Here is a 17,315-nt window from a genome sequence, read left to right as displayed (position 1 = left end):
AGAGACAGATGATTCTCACATGCTCTAGGAGCCACACGAACTTTGTTACTGTTCTTGTCACTAACAAAAACATTTCTCTGCCAGCATCTTCAACCACACCACCATTCCTCTTCAGCACAACAGAAAGAATCCACAATAGCCAGAGATATTTATGGCTCAAGGGGTAGGGAGCATGGTTTGCTTGGGAGGCAGCCCAAAGAGGTCTTCATTTTCTCCTGTGGAGCTCCTGGTAGACATTTATCATAAGGACACAAGATGGCTGGGAGATGAATGAATGCCACAGGTACCATCCCTAGAACTTGGCTCATTTTAGCTGCAGTGTAGTCTACACTGATATGCTGCCTATTTGTCTGTGCCTCCCCAAGCCAGAAATTCAGGGGAGTCCCATCTGTCAGCATGAAAAGTGTGTATGCTGGGTTGGTTGCGGTCTTTTCTGACGAGTGGACAAAAGAGATGATGCACAGCCAACAAAGCACCCAGGGCAATTTTCTCAGGACATGTCATATCTTGTAAAGGTTCACAGAGTACCACAAATGCATTAGATCATCAGCTGGCCACCACTAACCACCCCACAGGCTCTGTACAGACAATGGTTATGTAGAGCAATAAGCACAAGTCCTCCTTCTCACTCATTTTGACAGTAACTCAGATTCAGGACAGACAGCTTGACACTGTACAAATGTAACAGGATCATAGAGGGAAATTCATGAAGGAAAAGCCTGGTCAGGCTGCTTTCCTAATTGCAACTTCTTACCCTAGCCTTGTATAAGTCAGTGACTGATGAAATTGACTGATGATTAGAGCTGACTTCTTGCAATGCTGTCTAGTCAATTTCATTCCCAAAGCAAACTTAAAAGAATCCCTGAGGCATCCTTTACTGCTAGAAAGAAAAAGGAGGCCTTGCATTAAAAAAAAAAATTTCAAAAGGGCATGTGTGTACCCCCCCCATCAAATAGGAAGTAGCTATTGTCCTGTTAGTGCAGTGATGGTACTTATGACAACCTCATGCTGAAGATAAAACAAACTGTATTCGCCATGTGGCTGAAACAACATGTAGTGGCTGAAACAACCTGGAATCCCAATGTGCAGATAATAACTGTTCAGAGTAGTAACAGCTGTATAATTGTTATGCAGGGCAACAAAGTGTAAAGATGCCCTATGCAGTTCAGTGGCGTTTACCTACAGAAACTGGTAGGAGCTGAGATTACAAACAGCATGCTCTTCTGAAACAATGCTGTCATGTTTATTTTGTTCTTCAAACCTTGTACTCAGCACAGAGGACAAGGTGGCCAAAGATTTATCTTTGATGCATCACAAAAACAGAATCATACTTTTTTTTCTCTTTCAAGAAAACTTTTTCTATACCTTTGGCTGTGGAACAAGGAAATGTGTGTGGTCAGGTATGGAAAAAATTTAACCACAGTAGAGACGATTTAAAATGTGACTGGGATTCAGAGAGTCCCATGCAGGCACATAAAGTGCTTGTGCATGTGAGCATGGAACCATTTCTCCTTCCTTACACAGAGCCCAGCGCTATGGAAAAGTCTGCATTGGAGGGTCCCTCCAACATTCAAACCTGGAGGGGCTGTGGGGGACTGTTGCAAGAAGGGGAGAACTCAAAGCCCTCTGTGTTTACACTGAAGCAAATCTCACATCCTTTTAGGATCCTAGACAACACATTTTTAAGGGTAGTTGTTTAAACAAGATTTCAGTTGCATTCTCAGCATTGGTTAAGGTGGTGGGAGTCATGCTCACACTTATTTTTCAGAGCACGACAGAGCTTGGTCTTAGACCGACCAATGTAGGAACCTGCCCTTGATAGAAGACTTGCTTCTTAATTCTAAGCAAATAGAGATAGACTGCAGTTGCTCAGGGCTAACAGGCCCTCTGCAGAGGCTCAGAAGTACTTTGCTTTAGTACAAAATACTCCCCCATACAGCACTTGTTCCTTTAAAAAGGAGTGGTGCTAAATAACTGATTAGAGGAGGAGGGAGTAAAGGTCTGTAAGATCAGCACCATCTGTACAAATTTTTCCCCTCCTACCTGATCTTTAGACACTTGTGGTCAGATTGCTGGCTGAGAATCAAGCTCAAGCTTTCCTGAAAACACCCTCTCAGCCAGGAAACCAAAATACCTTAAGTGAAAGCCCAGGCTGGGAGGCATTGCAGATCCAAGGAGAGTACAATTGTTTTCTTGGAAAGAAAACAAGAAATAAAGGACACAGGCTAGAAGTTCAACCAAGTTCTGTCTCAAGGTGCACTTAGAAAACGTCAAAGACCACACAGTAATTGCTACTTAGAAACCTTTTAAATAGTCCATGACAGGCTGAAATGGCAAGAAAAGCTGTCACTGCCAGAAGACTGCTTTATGTCAATAGTTGAAGAGAGGCTCCATCTCGTGGCAAGCACCAGCCAGCAAGCAGTGAAAATTACCCTCTGTATTTTTTGTTTATATAGCACATGTTTGTCAATAGCAATGATGCTTTGCAGAGGAACGCAAGCAAAAAACCAACAGATCCCTGTCCCAGAGAGCTTACAATTGATCAGAGGGAGGAAAGGTTAACAGGGAATTAATAACAAATGCTGTGATATACACAGCACATCCATCTTCAAAACCCACCTCATTTAAATCTTGGCTTAACCTCTTACAGCACAATTCTAGCCATTTATATTCAGAAGTCCCATTAAATTCAATGGTGCTTACTGCCAGGAAAGTGTGCATAAGATTGCAGCCAAAAAGCCCAATCTTCAACTTACCAGCTGCTGTTGGGTCAGGGCTTTCACTGGTACTGACTGTTATTAAACAGTCAGTGCCAGTTGCAAAAGGCACTCTGTCAATGTACCACTTGACACACTGCTAGGAGTGCCAACGGGCCTGTGCCTTTCCACTCCCCTTGTTGTCACTGGTTCTCTCACTTGCTAAAGGAGGTGGCGGGAGGGTGGAACTATGGCAGGGAGGGGCAAAATGGACCAGAGGAGGGTGGAGGGTGGGTGTATCAGGCTCAGGTTCCAGGAAGCAGTGGAAATGGTGGCATTGGCGCAGCTGATATCCTAACCCCCTTCCTGGGCCCGATCCCAAGGCATGGATCAATATGGACTTGCAACAGCAAATAGCTGTTGCAGATCTGAGTAGACCTCTCTGTGCTGCAATCATTTCCTTTCCTGGAGGACACCTCTGCAACAATGCCCCCCCCCAGGATGCAGCTGTCACCATTTTCATGTTACTGCATCGACCGAGACGAGGGGGGGGAGGATAGGATTGGGCTGTTAGACTATTTCAGGTGCAAGAAGGAGGAGTAAGAAGATTTCTAAGATAGAAAGAGAAACACATGGGTGTTCTGGGAGATAGTGTAGGGGAAGGAAGGAGTTGGTTAGGAGATCAGGAGACGTTCTGGTGTCTGAGAGCAAAATTAGATGCAACTTTCAATACATCATTTAGTCTTGTGTGTTGTCAGAGGAAGCGATGGTGGCAGAGTAAATAGCAGCTGCAAGCTCCCATTATCTGAACTGGGACTGCAGCAGGGGCAATGAATTATATTGTGCGCAAATACACACGCACACTGCTGTACCAATTAAGTAATCTTAGGGCTTCTTGCTTTAGTTATCCAAAACAAAAACACAACATACACACACAGGGCCAATGAACATTTTTTAAAGTTATGTCCTCTTCTGCCCCAAGAGTGGCTGGAAATGAGAGTAGAAGGATCAGATGGGCACGTCCTATGGAAATCAAGCCTCCTGTCCAGCCCAGCAAATGCCAGGTGTCAATCATACTCCTAAACCTGGGTGTTTGTCCAGCAATATGAACACAGGAGCTGCTTTCTTCCAAGTCCGACCCTTGATGCATCCAACTCAGTATTGCCCTCACATACAAGCCATGACTCTCCAGAGTTTCAGGCATGGCTCTTTCCCCTCTCGACCTCAACAGCTAGTCTGATTCAACAAAGTGGAATGCATCATCCCATTTATGACTGGCCAACATGGGTATAAAAGAACTCTGTGCTGGCTGGCAGTTAGCCTTTTCGCCAGTCACTAAGGGGGATATACTACTGGTCAGTATCCTGATGCCTTAATCACTGGACTCTTGAGAGGATGCTGCCCAACTGCCCACTGAAATCACAGTCTTTGCATTGGGGACCTTAAGTTGCTTCTTAAAACTTTTTCTTTACAAAATAAAGTTGTTTAACTTTATTATTTTGAATGGTGGTTATTTGAATGGAGCACTAAGTCATTCATTCTAAGGCAGGGGTGTCCAAACCCTGGCCTGGGGGCCACTTGCGGCCCTTGGGGGCTCCCAACCCGGTCCTCAGGGAGCCCCCAGTCTCCAATGAGCCTCTGGCCCTCCAGAGACTTGCTTGAGCCTGTGGTGGCCTGATGCAACTGCTCTCAGTGTGAGGGTGACTGTTCGACCTCTCACGTGAGCTGTAGGACAAGGGCTCCCTCCACTGCTTGCTGTTTCACAACTGTGATACAGCAGCGGCAGTGAAGGAAAGACCGGCCTTGCTTTGTGCAAGACCTTTTATAGGCCGTAAGCTATTGCAAGACCTTCACTCATTCATATAAGCTACATCTCTTATAAATTCATTTATGTAAATTTATTCAAATTTGAAACGTAAATTAATTTTTCCCTGGCCCCCCGACACAGTATCAGAGAGATGATGTGGCCCTCCAGCCAAAATGTTTGGACACCCCTGTTCTAAGGCCTTGGCCAAAAGGAGCAACTCTACCAACTGTGGGAGAGAGGAGGTGCACAAGGGATTAAAGTAGCTCCCACCCTCTTCTCCTGTCACTAGCTGCATAGCAAAGGGGATGTCCATTTGCTTCCTCAGCTGTAATTCTAATTTTGAAGAAGTAGTGGCCACTACCATTATTTTACTACTGGAGTAATCCCTAGGAGGGAATTCCAAGATAAATTCGTTGCCGTGTGCAGGTTACCCAGGAAGGGGGAACCACAGGGTTAGAGAGAGCCTAGCTGGCTCAACATTCAAACCCCAAAGAACTGTCCCATCTATCTGAGGAAGGGAAAGTGCCCATACAGTGGAGAGTGCTCTATCACCAAACTACAACCCAAGACAAATATTTACGTCTATTTATTATATTTTTATTCTACCTGTCCTCCAAGAAGCACAGGAAAGCATTCTTTGCTTCTGCTCTCCAATTTTATCCTCACAACCACCCTGTGAGGTAGGTTAGGATTTGAACTTGCGTCTCCCCATTTCTAGTCCAGAACTCTCCATGGCACTACACCACACCACCACCGAGTACCAGCCCTTTCCCAGCACACCTCAGCCACAGCTCATCACAGACATGGGCAAGTTCTATGTTTCCTCTCTCTGCAAAGGATCCTCAGAGCTTGCTGAGAGGTACCTCCATGGGTTCTCTTTGTAGCCTCCATACAAGCCGAATCCTGTCACCCATCCTGTCCAGCTCCCTAAAGCCACACAGGTTTTTGGTGCGAGTGTAGTCTGAGAGGGCTGGCTGCAGGACAGTAATGGGGATGCTGAAATTCAGGTGGGGGTATGTCGCTCCTATGCTGTGGTCTCTTGTGTTGCTGGCAACAATTCCTGTAGTTGGGGACGGGCGGGGGAAGGAGAAAAACAGAACAAAATTCCAAAGTCTTTAAAAATCTGGCAATACCAAAAACCAAAGAAACAACAAGAAAAACATCAGCTAATTCAAAAGATACACACGCCAAAGAATTAGACTGAAGTGCCAGGAAGATTTGCACATATCAAAATAGGTTGTTACAAAGATAGCACGGTTTGGAGCAGGGGTGCTCAAACCCTGGCCCGGGGGCCACTTGCAGCCCTTGGGGGCTCCCAATCAGGCCCTCGGGGAACCTCCAGTCTCCAATGAGCCTCTGGCCCTCCAGAGACTTGCTGGAGACCATACTGGCCCGATGCAACTGCTCTCAGCATGAGAACAACTGTCCAACCCCTCACCTGAGCAGTGGGGCGAGGGCTCCCTCTACTACTCGCTGTTTCACATCTGTGATGCAGCAGTGGCAGCGAAGGAAAGGCTGGTCTTGCTGCAAGGCCTTTTATAGGCCTTAAGCTACTGCAAGACCTTTATTCATTCATATAAGTTCCATTTTTAATAAATTCGTTTATGTAAATTTATTCAAATTTTAAATGTAAATTAATTCTTTTTTCCTGGCCCCCGAAACAGTGTCAGAGAGATGATGTGGCCCTCCTGCCAAAATGTTTGGACATCCCTGGTTTGGAGGCACTGACATGCTACTGCAGTAACTGGATGAGTTCGCCCAGGTGAGCTCTCAAATGACAAAAGTGCCGCTTGATAGTTTGCCTCCAGCAACATGTACTACATTAATGAGATAAAAAGCCACTATGGAGATTCTGATGCTTCCCGCTCCAAGGTGCCACAAGGCAACAACATGCTGCTTTTGCTTGGCAGATATCAACAGAGGTTATGAGCTTTGATTTGTGTGACAGAGAAAAATTAATAGGCCCTGTCATCCCGGGGGGGGGGGGGTACCCGGAGAAGCAAAACCCATCAGGGGAACAGCAGGAAAAGGGGTGGAAAGTAGAGGAAAGGGGTATACAGACCCCTGGAAGACCAGGGAAGAGCGAGGAACCTGACCCAGAGGGTGAGACTCCTAAGTCTTGGCGGCAAACAGGCCCCTCTACACTGGGACAAGGCAGAGGCCTTCTCAGAGCCCAAGTGCAGCTACCTTTGAGGAAAGAAAGGGTGGAGCCAGCAGGGAGGAGGAGATCCCATGAGATCTGGGTCCCAGGTGTGGGAAGGAAGGGGCAGGGCTAAGAGGTCTGGCAAGAGGGATAAGAAGAAGGGAAGAGACAATGGAAGGGAGAGGACGCACCTTCCAGAGCTCCCTGGAACGGGGGTTAGGAAGGGGCAGAGAAGGGAGAAAGGAGGTATCTCCAAGAGAGGAGAGGCCTTCCCAACTGAGAGACATCCCGGAGTGGAGAAGAGCCCAATACTCCAGCCCCTGGAGGAAGGGGCTACCCATAGGCTGGGGAAGGGATCCCAGTCCAGAAAACATCAGGGACAACTCCTGGCTGAGTCCAACAACAATTGAGAACCAAGGGGAAAGGAGGGCCACCACTGGACCCAGCCCCTTGCCAAGAGAACCCCAGAGCTCCAGACCTGACCTGCGGAGAACAACCCGCACCAGACACCTTTTGTGGTGAGAACAAAAAGGGGGGGGGATAAAAGCTCTTGGGGAGATGGGCCACTTGGGTCCTGGATTGTGGAGACTCTGTGATTGAGACTGTACTTGGGGGAACGGGGTTCTTGTGAAGGAACAAGAACACCCCATGAATGTAAAGGCCACAACCAAATTAAAGAAAATAAGCAAGCCCTCTTTGTTTGCTCCCCGTTCCTCGCGTCGACCCTGGAGAGACTGGGCTGGGCTAGAAGAGGCAGGTGAGCCAATACCCCGAGGGGACATGGACATCACAGGCCCTTATTCCAAAACTATGCAGGTCGGTTGCACATGATCAAAACCTAGAACCTACTTCCTCTATAGCAATGCTTTATTCTAATCCTTTTAATGCAACAGCTGTTTCTCAGGCCTAAAATACTTAAAATTGAATTAATATTTGGGGAAGAGCCACCCTGAGTGCTAGAAATCCTACTCACCTCCAAGAACTCTGATGCACTTTTAAGCCAATTCCTTCCACACTAAGGTTAGGATATTTTTTGTAAGTACAGAATACCTAATTCCACACCACTACCAGTTTCTATGCCTGAATAGATTATGAGAAAGAAAAAGGAGATTGTTTACCAAGGAGTTTCCTGCTGTGCGTGGCAAAGAGGGCTCCCCCGCTTGAGCCACTGTGAACGGCAGAGGTTGCCTGAAGCATCACAGGTGTATCTTCCACAGTGATCACTGCTGACAAGATCCCAGACGTTACTGATGGACCACATTTCCGGCCAAAGGCCCCAAAGCTCACAATGCTTACATCTTCTCCTGGGCGAAAAGGAAAACATAACACAGAGGTGAAAAAAAAATCACACCCAGAACCAGTTACACATTGCAGGGATGTGGGAAAGAAAGGTATCCTGGAGCACCTGGTTTTCCAGTGGTGAATCTTGGACAAGATCCAAGATTCCCGTTTGTCACCTTACACAGGAAGACATTTGTGCTTCTTTCAGTGTTCATTCGCAATACAAGAAGCAGATCAAAGAAGCTCAATTCAAAGTCGGGAGGAAGAACAAAAGAGAGAGATTCTGTAGCATCCACCAGAGTAAACCCAGCACTGCTCAGAAGCCAACTCTGTCTCTATACAATAATGTTTCATAATTTGTACTTTGCATTTGCCCACTAAAATCCCTCAGAGGGTGGCCAAACTTGCTTCACGAAAGAGCCACATACGATAAACTTCAGAACTTTGAGAGCCACAATATTTAAGAAGCATTTAAATTCTTAAATATATTTACTCACCATGAACATTAAACTTATGTTTTAATTCAGTGGACTTGCAGTTTAAATAATTATAAAGCTTCAATGTTTTTTATTTACCTTTTATATTAACTGTGATACACATACAAATGGGACTTAGGCATCCACTAATCTGATTCACCACTGATACTGGAGTCCACCTTTAAATGCCTTGTAATGAAGAAAAAAGCACCAAAATTCCATTTCTCACCATCGTGCTGTTAAATAATTATAATTTCATTCCACTAGATCAGGGGTGCCCAAACCCCAGCCCTGGGGCCACTTGCGGCCCTCGAGGCCTCTCAATGCGGCCCTCAGGGAGCCCCGAGTCTACAATGAGCCTCTGGCCCTCTGGAGATTTGTTGGAGCCCACTGCCCCAACGCAACTGCTCTCAGTGTGAGGGTGACTGTTTGACCTCTTGCGTGAGCTGTGGGATGAAGGCTCCCTCCAATGCTTGTTGTTTCATGTCTGTGATGCAGTAGCGGCAGCAAAGGAAAGGCCAGCCTTGCTTTGTGCAAGGCCTTTTATAGGCCTTGAGCTATTGCAAGACCTTCATTCATTCATATAAGTTCATCTAATATATTCATTTATGTAAACGTATGTAAATTTATTCAAATTTTAAATGTAAATTAATTCTTTTTTCCCCAGCCCCCGAAACAGTGTCAGAGAGACGATGGGGCCCTCCTGCCAAAAACTTTGTCCACCCCTGCACTAGATTCTATTATTCACCCCCTCTAGTGACTGAATGCAGTATAGCATCTATACCAATGCATTCAGGGCGACAATGGAGGAGCAAGAAACCTGGAAGTGGGTCTTTAACTTATTTCTGCCCATTCCACAGGTGTACATATTTGGTCCCAGTTACATATATGCATCATTGGGCAGAAATGGCTTAAAGCTATTTTTTCACTGATTTCGTATTCACTGATTTTTTTTTTAATCCACTGGGGGTTCCAGAATGAAACCCCAGTGGATAACAAGGTATGACCTGTATGTGGCTTGTAAGCCACGGTTTGGCCACTCCTGCTCTGGAAGGAATCCTTATTGTGTATTTATGAGGTTACATTACATACCAATATCAGTATTCCTTTAACAGTAGGGATGTTAAAGTGTTTGTGATTTGTTTCCCAGGTTACTATGCAGGCTAACCAACAGAAGAATTACTGAGTGGTAACCAAGAAAAGGTGAGTGGAAAGTTCAGTCCTTACCTGTACAAAAGCTGGAGGCCAGAACAGGTTCTACAAAACTGGATACACTTTCCTCCAGTTCTACCAGTGCTACATCATAGGGAGAAGTATCTTTCGTAGCAAACACCACCTTCCCCTTAGAAGCCCTAGGTGCAAAGAGAAGCAAGTGATGAAAGATAATTGGATGTGAAAACTTAACGGGACTATTATGCGTTGCCATCAGTTGAACAATGCCAACCAACATCATCAAGAAGGATACAATCCAGTGAGCAGGTCTCATGCATAAGTCTTATAATGTAGGTTGGCATCCTTCAGTCTTGGAAGACTATGGTATCGCGCTCTGAATAGTGGTTCCGGAACAGTGTCCTCTCCAGCATGCGAAGACTGGGTAAGGTAGATATGGAGGATAGACTGTTACCCATGCAGCAAATCCCCCCTCTCCACGTCACTGAAATGGTCCAATGGAAAGGCAGAAGCCAATATGGTTGGTTCTAGCAGCGTCGCAGGAGTTGCCAGAACGTGACTGTGTTCAGCCATGAATTGCCTCAGGGACTCCGGCTCTTGATTTTGCCTCATGGTTGACTCCTGAAGCCTTTTCCATAACTGGATGTAGCCACAAGGCAGTGGAAGTTTGGGATCAGAGTTTTCCTTCTCTCAGATGAGCTGCCTTCCCAGGCTGAGGAATCCCATCTACCCGGTGGTTGTTTAATCGCCTCTTACAACAAGTACAGCCAAACTGAGGGCCTATTCTTATCCCCAGCCGCCAGGGGAAAGCCTTATGATAGGAAGTGTGAAAGAGCACCACAGGGCAGGGTGCCTGGGCAGACCACACAGATAGGCAGGCTGCTGGTGAGACTTCCTTCTTAGGAAACATATCCAACTACAGCTCAGTCTGAAAACAGATGTGCTTCCTGGATATTTGCAAATTCAGGCTGAGCAGCACATTCAGAAGGGGCACTTGCACAAGCAGAGTGACAAACGCACCTCAGGTTCCCTTTACGTGGTGGCAAACATGCATTTCTATATGCATAAACATGCCATGGCCAGTCCTACCTCCCTAGTGCATGCACCTGGAAGAAACACACCGAACACATTAGTTCGCCATACAAACACATTATATGTAACATTATGGGTATATGAGAAGTGTCCGGTACACACCTATGAAGGTATGATGCATGAAGTGGATCCTATTCCCCATTTTTTTCTTTCTTAAATAAAAAATCAAGTTTATCAACAGGAATGTCAAGCAGATTAATGTGACATGTGCATTACCTGACATGAACATCTCACTCAGAGTGCAGATATCTCATTTCCGCTAGTACCTCCCATAATTATCTACACTCATATTTGTGATGGCCATATCATTTATAGAGAGCTGTTTTCCTATTTCTTGATGTAAGACATGAACTGGGACTCCAAGTTCTCATCCAGGTCATTTCTTCTTGTGCAGGTCCCACATCAGACAAACATCCAAACTAGACCAGAGTTGTACCAAGGACCACAGCTTTGCAAAAAAGATTGGCCAAGCTCATGTTTCAGCCTAGTAGAAACTAACAAATGTAGCAATCAGGCCCAGCCCAAAACCTTTTGATCCCTGAGGCGGCATGCCAAATCTTGAATGATGTGCCAGCCTCTGATCCTCCCATTCTGATTCTCCCAATAACGTGCCAGCCTCTGATCCACCCATTCTGATTCTCCCAATAATGTGCCAGCCTCTGATCCACCCATTCTCCAATGTTCTAGATCAGGAGTTTCCAAACCTCGGCCTGGGGCCAGATGCAGCCCGCAGCAAGCCTCTTTCCGGCTCGTGGCCAACATCTTGTCCCCTGAAAGCCTCTGGCCCACTCAACTGAACATGACCAGAACTGTGCTCTGATTGTGTCTGGAGGGAGTTCTGAGGGCCAGAGAGGTTGAATGAATGAGCCCATTCATTCATTTACTCACTCATCTAAGTTCCATCTCTAATTTATTTATTTAAATTTTATATTTAAATTTTTTTCCTGCCCTCCACACCACGCCAGATATTTGATACAGCCCTCTGCCCAAAAGGTTTGGAGACCCTCTGAGCACTCTCCTCCAATCCACATTTTCCTCTCTGTCCCTCTCTTCTGTTTTCAGGGAGTGAGAGGAGGAGGCGGCAAGTAGGGAAACAGAGATGAGAACCCCCCACCAATCAGCTGAGTTTGCCTTATGGATGGACTGGACCTAGTAGCAAAGTAAACATAACTTGAATTAGGTGCAAGAATTCAGACTTACTTTTCAGGGCTATGATGTAATCTGACAGAGACGCTTAATACTCCGTTGATAACATGTCGACAGGTCAACACAAGCCTTGAATTCACGATCACACCAGACCCCCAAACTGATCCACATTCTACCAAAACCACCGTAGCCAGCATCTGCTGATCTAGTTCATCTGTGGCTATCATTTTCCCAGGAGTCTTTGCCACAAGTTGCCTGGGATTCAACCAGGTTTTTAGAGATTGGGATTCAAGCAGGTTTTCAGAGATGACGCTCCTGATACTTGCAAAGATATGGTCGATGGCACAAACCAGGGTTAGGCCAACCCACTCATTGGATTTCCAGCAAAGCGGAGCGACAATGATCCCAACTAAGTGGAGACTTGTTTCTGAGATTGCAAAGATGCCCCCACCTTCGGTTCCAGGCAAGCAGCGAGCATCTGTCAAGATGACGGCGTTGCCTTCTCCAGCCACATTGCTCACAATCCCTTTGCTGAGGGTGTTCATGAAGAGGTCGGGGCAAAACGATCCAAATGGAGAACCACAAGCAAAAAGAGGGTCCCCCTTCCTCAGCAGTTTGGCTGGCACACAGCTCATCGGGCCTGGACCTGTCGAGTCACCATCCAGGATTCTCAACAGGGCAAACCAATGCAGAAAATGCAAATTATCTGCAAGCGAGCCAGACTCCTGTCCAACCTCATTCCCACCAAAGTGCCATTCATCAGAACTGAAAACCTTGGAGAAAGCCTCCTGGAACTGTGGACAGGGGACCATCATCAGGAGCTCAGCTTTATGGGGCTTCAGGCCGCTGGGTGCCTTGTCGAGATTTGAAAGCGGGCTGAACACCATTGCGGGAATGTTGCCCCCCAAGTCCCCACCTAGCCAGTTCCTACCATCTGTGTTCATGGGGCACATGGTTTTGCTGCTGTGTTCATGGGGCACCAGCACTCGGATCTGAATGCCAGGGGACAAGCTGCTGGGTAGCAGGACTCTGCGCTGGGACAAGCCTGGGCGCTCCGCGGCCCGGAGGAAAGGAGAGAAGATGATCCCGTGGCAGAGGGCAATGCCTGGGTTCTGGGTCAGGAGGACTCCGCTGCCACTCCAAGGCCCTTTGGGGGGGTGGTTGCTTGCCTCACCGGCGACGGGTGACTGGGAAACACTGACCACACAGCCAGCCTGCAGCGCTGCTGACCTCAGAGCTTCAGCCATGCAGGCAAGGACTGGGGGAGCTTCGCAGCCCTCAGTTCAACATGCAGCACCAGCAGGCGCTTGGAAAAGGACAAAGGGCAGGAGAGGGGGAAGAGGCTTGGGAGGCGCAGATGCAGCTGAGCAGGGAGGCGATGCTCTGGATCCCTCGTGTGAACCTCCAGCAGTGCGGTGCGACTCCCTTTTCCCCCTTGGGAAAAGTACCCGCCCCCCGTGGCTCAGGAACTAAGTCCAGGCGCAGGCAGTGAGAGCAGCAGCACCGCAGCCACTCCGGATCCCGGAATAGGAACAGAGCAGGCGACGCTCCGAAGCTTCAGCGCTCATTGGTCGCCCCATCCGCCGAGGAGCTGCGATTGGTGCACGTGTCTCAAGCCTGGGATCGGCCTCCTGCAATTGGCCGCTTTGGGTTTACACGCACGAAGACTCCGGGACGGGATCAGGAGCCGATCCGAATTAGACGGCGTCCAGGATGAAAGCTCTCAAAAGGGCGGGGTTTAGAGACAAGTCTACTCGGAAGTAAATCCCATTATAGCCAATGGGGTTTACTCCCAGGTAAGTGTGTGGATAGAACCCTTCATCTCAACCACAGTTCAGTTTGGAAATGACTCAGGCTGCAGTCCTCTCCACACTTACCTGGGAGTAAGCCCAATTGGCTATAATGGGGCTTACTTCTGAGTACACAGGCATCGGATTGGGCTCAGGCTGCAGCCCTATCCACACTTACCTGGGAGTAAGCCCTATTGACTATAACAGGACTTCTGAGTAGACATGCCTAGGATTGGGCTCTCACACTGGTTCTGGAAGATTGGGTTGGGAGGCATTGAAACAAATGTAGCAGCCATGATCCCTCTCCCCCAACTCAAGGACCTTGAGAGTTAGAGTTGTACAAAGAGACACAAAAAATTCTCACCACCTTTACAAAATTATCATCCCTCTCTTGAAACCAATCAGCATTTTGCAGTAATGGACCAAAATATGCAAGGAAAGCTGCTCCAGAGGATGCACAGAGTGCCTTTCCTCAGCACAATGTATCAGCCACACCTCGCACATTTGGAACAGCAGCACAAGTTGTCACTGTTGAGGAAAATGGGTTCCACTGTGAGTCTTCAGCCCCAGAGCCTTGGGAAGTGGGAAATTAATATGCTCCACTTAATCTATGCTAGCAACTTCCTGCCTTTCTGCTAAGATAGAAGGTTTGCCAAGGCTGTTCCTTGTTCTTTGTATATGTGGCACTTTGTAACAGGTAGGAACTGCTCAGAAAGGCTCCTCCTCGTCCAAACAAGTTTGTTTGGAGCTTTTCCTTTCTTACTGATCAAAGTTCCATGTGCAGTGATGAAATGAGTACCTATGTATTCCTCCATGTACCACTACAGAGAGGACAGTACATTTTATACTATGTTCCAAGTGAGCCCTGTAACTCATGGCTGTGCCATACAGACTTATGGTATCTTTAAGCCTGCCACCATACCTATGAATCCTAACACCACTGGGGGAGGCTTGTTTTTAAAGGCACTAAGGGCCCACAGAAAATTTGGGTCAGGAGCTTTATAAAGTACATTGAAATCAGTAGGACTTTCTATAGAAACATGTCAGGATAATTTCTGAAATCTTGGCGGATGCTTAAAAACACTTCCCCAAAGCCACCAAAACAGTTCAGAACCCCCAAACTCATTTTACATTTGGGAGTTTCTGATATGAGTGGGGTTGTTTGTTTCTTAAATATGAACCTTACTTAACGCATTTCTTTTTCCAAAAGCAAGATAAAACATCACAGTTAAAGAGGAAACATGTGACTCATAAATACTCCCCCCCCCCCCAAGTAACTAAGAAACACAACCTCCAAAAGGGCCAAGGGCAGTGAAGTCAACTGCCTCTGAACAAAAGTGTTCAACCCTCTGCCAGTAATCATTTTTTCCTAAGATGCTTAGACAAATGAATGAAGAATCAGTTTATCAATGGTTGCTGGTCATCATGATATCCAAATATAAGCTCAATGCTCAGTATGCTGCTAATACCAGATGCCAGGATCAGGCAGACCAGGTCTCATAGCCATCACCTTCATACCTTGCTTTGTGAGTTTCTAGGAATGTGGCTGGCTGCTGGTGGAAGCTGAATGCTGGTAGGTGGTCTCCATTGGTGGGTGTCTTGTGTCTTTACATTTTAGAAATTATACCTAAACCTTTAAGTAATAACTAAGTATAGCGCCTCCAACAGCCACAGATGCAATTGTAGCACCAAACTGGAAATGTGAGATTAAAGCAGGGACTGAAAGCAGAGAGGGATATGGTTGCTATTGCCTCCTACACAGATCAGATAATTACAGCTACTATTGATGAGCACAATGCTTGTGGGTGTTGAGCATGATGATTCAATACAATATACAGTACTATTACCACCTTCCTTAGTAACAGGCACACATATTCACACACAGAAACATGCAAGTTCTAGGGACATTTGGCCATTTGTACAACACAGGGCACAAGCCTAACCAGGTTTACTCAGAATTAAGTCCTATTTTGTTCAGTGGGGCTTACTCTCAGGAAATTTTGGTTAGGATTGCAGCCATATAGTGACCCAAGGAAACTGGCATACCCAAAGGATGAGGTGGGTATATGTACAACTAGAATAGTATGTATTGGGCTTAAAACTTAGACAGTGACACAAAGAATGAGAATGCAATTGATGAGATAATCAATGCTTTGGTTAGTTATGTTTACATGACATATAGTCTAACACCATTTTATATGCAGTCAAGCACCAATTCTGGGGGAAGTGAGAGAACATTAAAGAAGAAAAATTACTCCATTCTCTGAGAGCGGATGGAGATGTGAGAGTCCTTAGCATCCTAGGGAAATGAGCGTGTTCGAGAAGATGAAGGGGTCTTTATCATTTCTTTTTGTTCCACCACATGTTTGCTTGTTTACAACCATTTCCTCAGGAGTGGGGCACCTCAGCTTCCTTGCAGTAATCAGATTAGGTGAAGCTTGTTCCATGAACTGTTTTGAGCCAGAAACAGTGTCACACCTCAAGATAATGAAATTAAGGGACTTGCTTGCTCCACCCTTTTCAGGATTTGAAGTAGCAAGGAAACTGAGTATAAGGTCTGCTGAAAGATTGAAGAGGTTCCAGCCCATTGTTCCTTTGCTGGCCTAAATGGCCTTGTCTGTGTCTTTTTCTGTGGAGAAAATGTTCACACCTTACCCTATTTTAATGGTTCATGTAATTTCCATATGGTTTCTTGTGGGAGGGGACAGCACAGGAAAAAGCCACACTTTTAGATCCCACTTAGGCCTAATGCATTTCTAGCTGTGGCTACAAGGCATGCAAGGTACAACTCCATGCATTGCTAGCTTTGATGCTTAACCAGCAGGCCATAGACATCTCAATCTTACAAAACCTTTCATCTGGAAACAGGATTACAGCAGGTTTAAGGCACAGGTGTGTACAAGGTTGAGCCCACACTAGATCATATGAATTGGCAGTGCTACTCCAGGACAACAGCAAAGTGCATGCTGGTAGCTCCAGCATGTCAGTCATGTAAAGTGAGCCGCAGAATTCTTTTGCTAAAGTACAAGTAGGACAGTCCATCTGTTTCACACAGTGTGCTGTAAATGCCTGCTTCTGCCCATGCAGTTTGGAGTGTGGGGAATACAAGTGGGTCAGACCAGTTTGTCCATAGAAGCAGTTATGCTGCAATTTGAAGGAAAGGTACACACACTTTTGCAACTATGAGCAAAGCAGTGTGATTAGAATGCCTGAAGATAAGGTGACTGTATAGCAAGTAGGTCAAGCTAATGTAGCATTATTTGAAACGACCTATGTTTGCTGTCCCCAGAGATCCTAACTAAAACTTGCTTGTGGGATTGACTGAACCCATCTAGAAGTTTTCAGCCATAGAAGTGGGCAAGTTCACCCATAAATTGTTGCTTTCATGAGCACTGAGGGACCAAGCAAAATTCCATACTCCCCCCCCCCCATGGTATCTGTGAAACCGCTCCTACTGGTGTTTGGACCAGTGTCCATACTAGTGTTCCATTTACTTTCTATCAAAAAATTCAATGCAACAATTACAGGGCCTTCTCCAACCTAATATGGGACATACATCTCTATGCAGACACATAGCACACCTGCCCAGCATTCATGTGTCCCAACCCCCTCCTACCCCCAATCATTTGCTAGCATTTTAGAAGAGCTTAACAGGCCACAGTCAAGAGCAAGAAGTTTCATAAAATGTGTTCTGTTATGCAACAAACATTTCTC

The 17,315-nt window shown here is 46.3% G+C and overlaps 1 protein-coding gene across 1 annotated transcript; it reads right to left on the bottom strand.

Annotated features, from left to right (window-relative positions):
- Positions 1–2,241: 2,241 nt before the first annotated feature.
- TYSND1 (trypsin like peroxisomal matrix peptidase 1) lies at positions 2,242–13,237 on the bottom strand. Its single transcript, XM_066620419.1, has 4 exons — positions 11,866–13,237; positions 9,631–9,755; positions 7,765–7,950; positions 2,242–5,563 (listed from the first exon to the last, which is right to left on the bottom strand). The coding sequence occupies exons 1-4, from the start codon at positions 13,056–13,058 to the stop codon at positions 5,346–5,348; spliced, it is 1,722 nt and encodes a 573-aa protein (XP_066476516.1). The 5' UTR covers positions 13,059–13,237; the 3' UTR covers positions 2,242–5,345.
- Positions 13,238–17,315: the final 4,078 nt, after the last annotated feature.

Source organism: Tiliqua scincoides, chromosome 3 (assembly GCF_035046505.1).
Source record: "Tiliqua scincoides isolate rTilSci1 chromosome 3, rTilSci1.hap2, whole genome shotgun sequence".
In the NCBI taxonomy this organism is placed as follows: domain Eukaryota; kingdom Metazoa; phylum Chordata; class Lepidosauria; order Squamata; family Scincidae; genus Tiliqua; species Tiliqua scincoides.
This window is presented reverse-complemented; position numbering and strand designations above follow the sequence as displayed.

Excerpts from the sequence above, each read along its gene's own strand:
- TYSND1 (XM_066620419.1), bottom strand. The coding sequence starts at position 13,058 with ATGGCTGAAGCTCTGAGGTCAGCAGCGCTGCAGGCTGGCTGTGTGGTC. Across the intron at positions 9,756-11,865 it reads TTACATCATAGCCCTGAAAA|GGCTTCTAAGGGGAAGGTGG; the intron begins GTAAGTCTGAAT and ends CTTTGCACCTAG. Across the intron at positions 5,564-7,764 it reads GCACAGCAGGAAACTCCTTG|GAATTGTTGCCAGCAACACA; the intron begins GTAAACAATCTC and ends CCCCAACTACAG.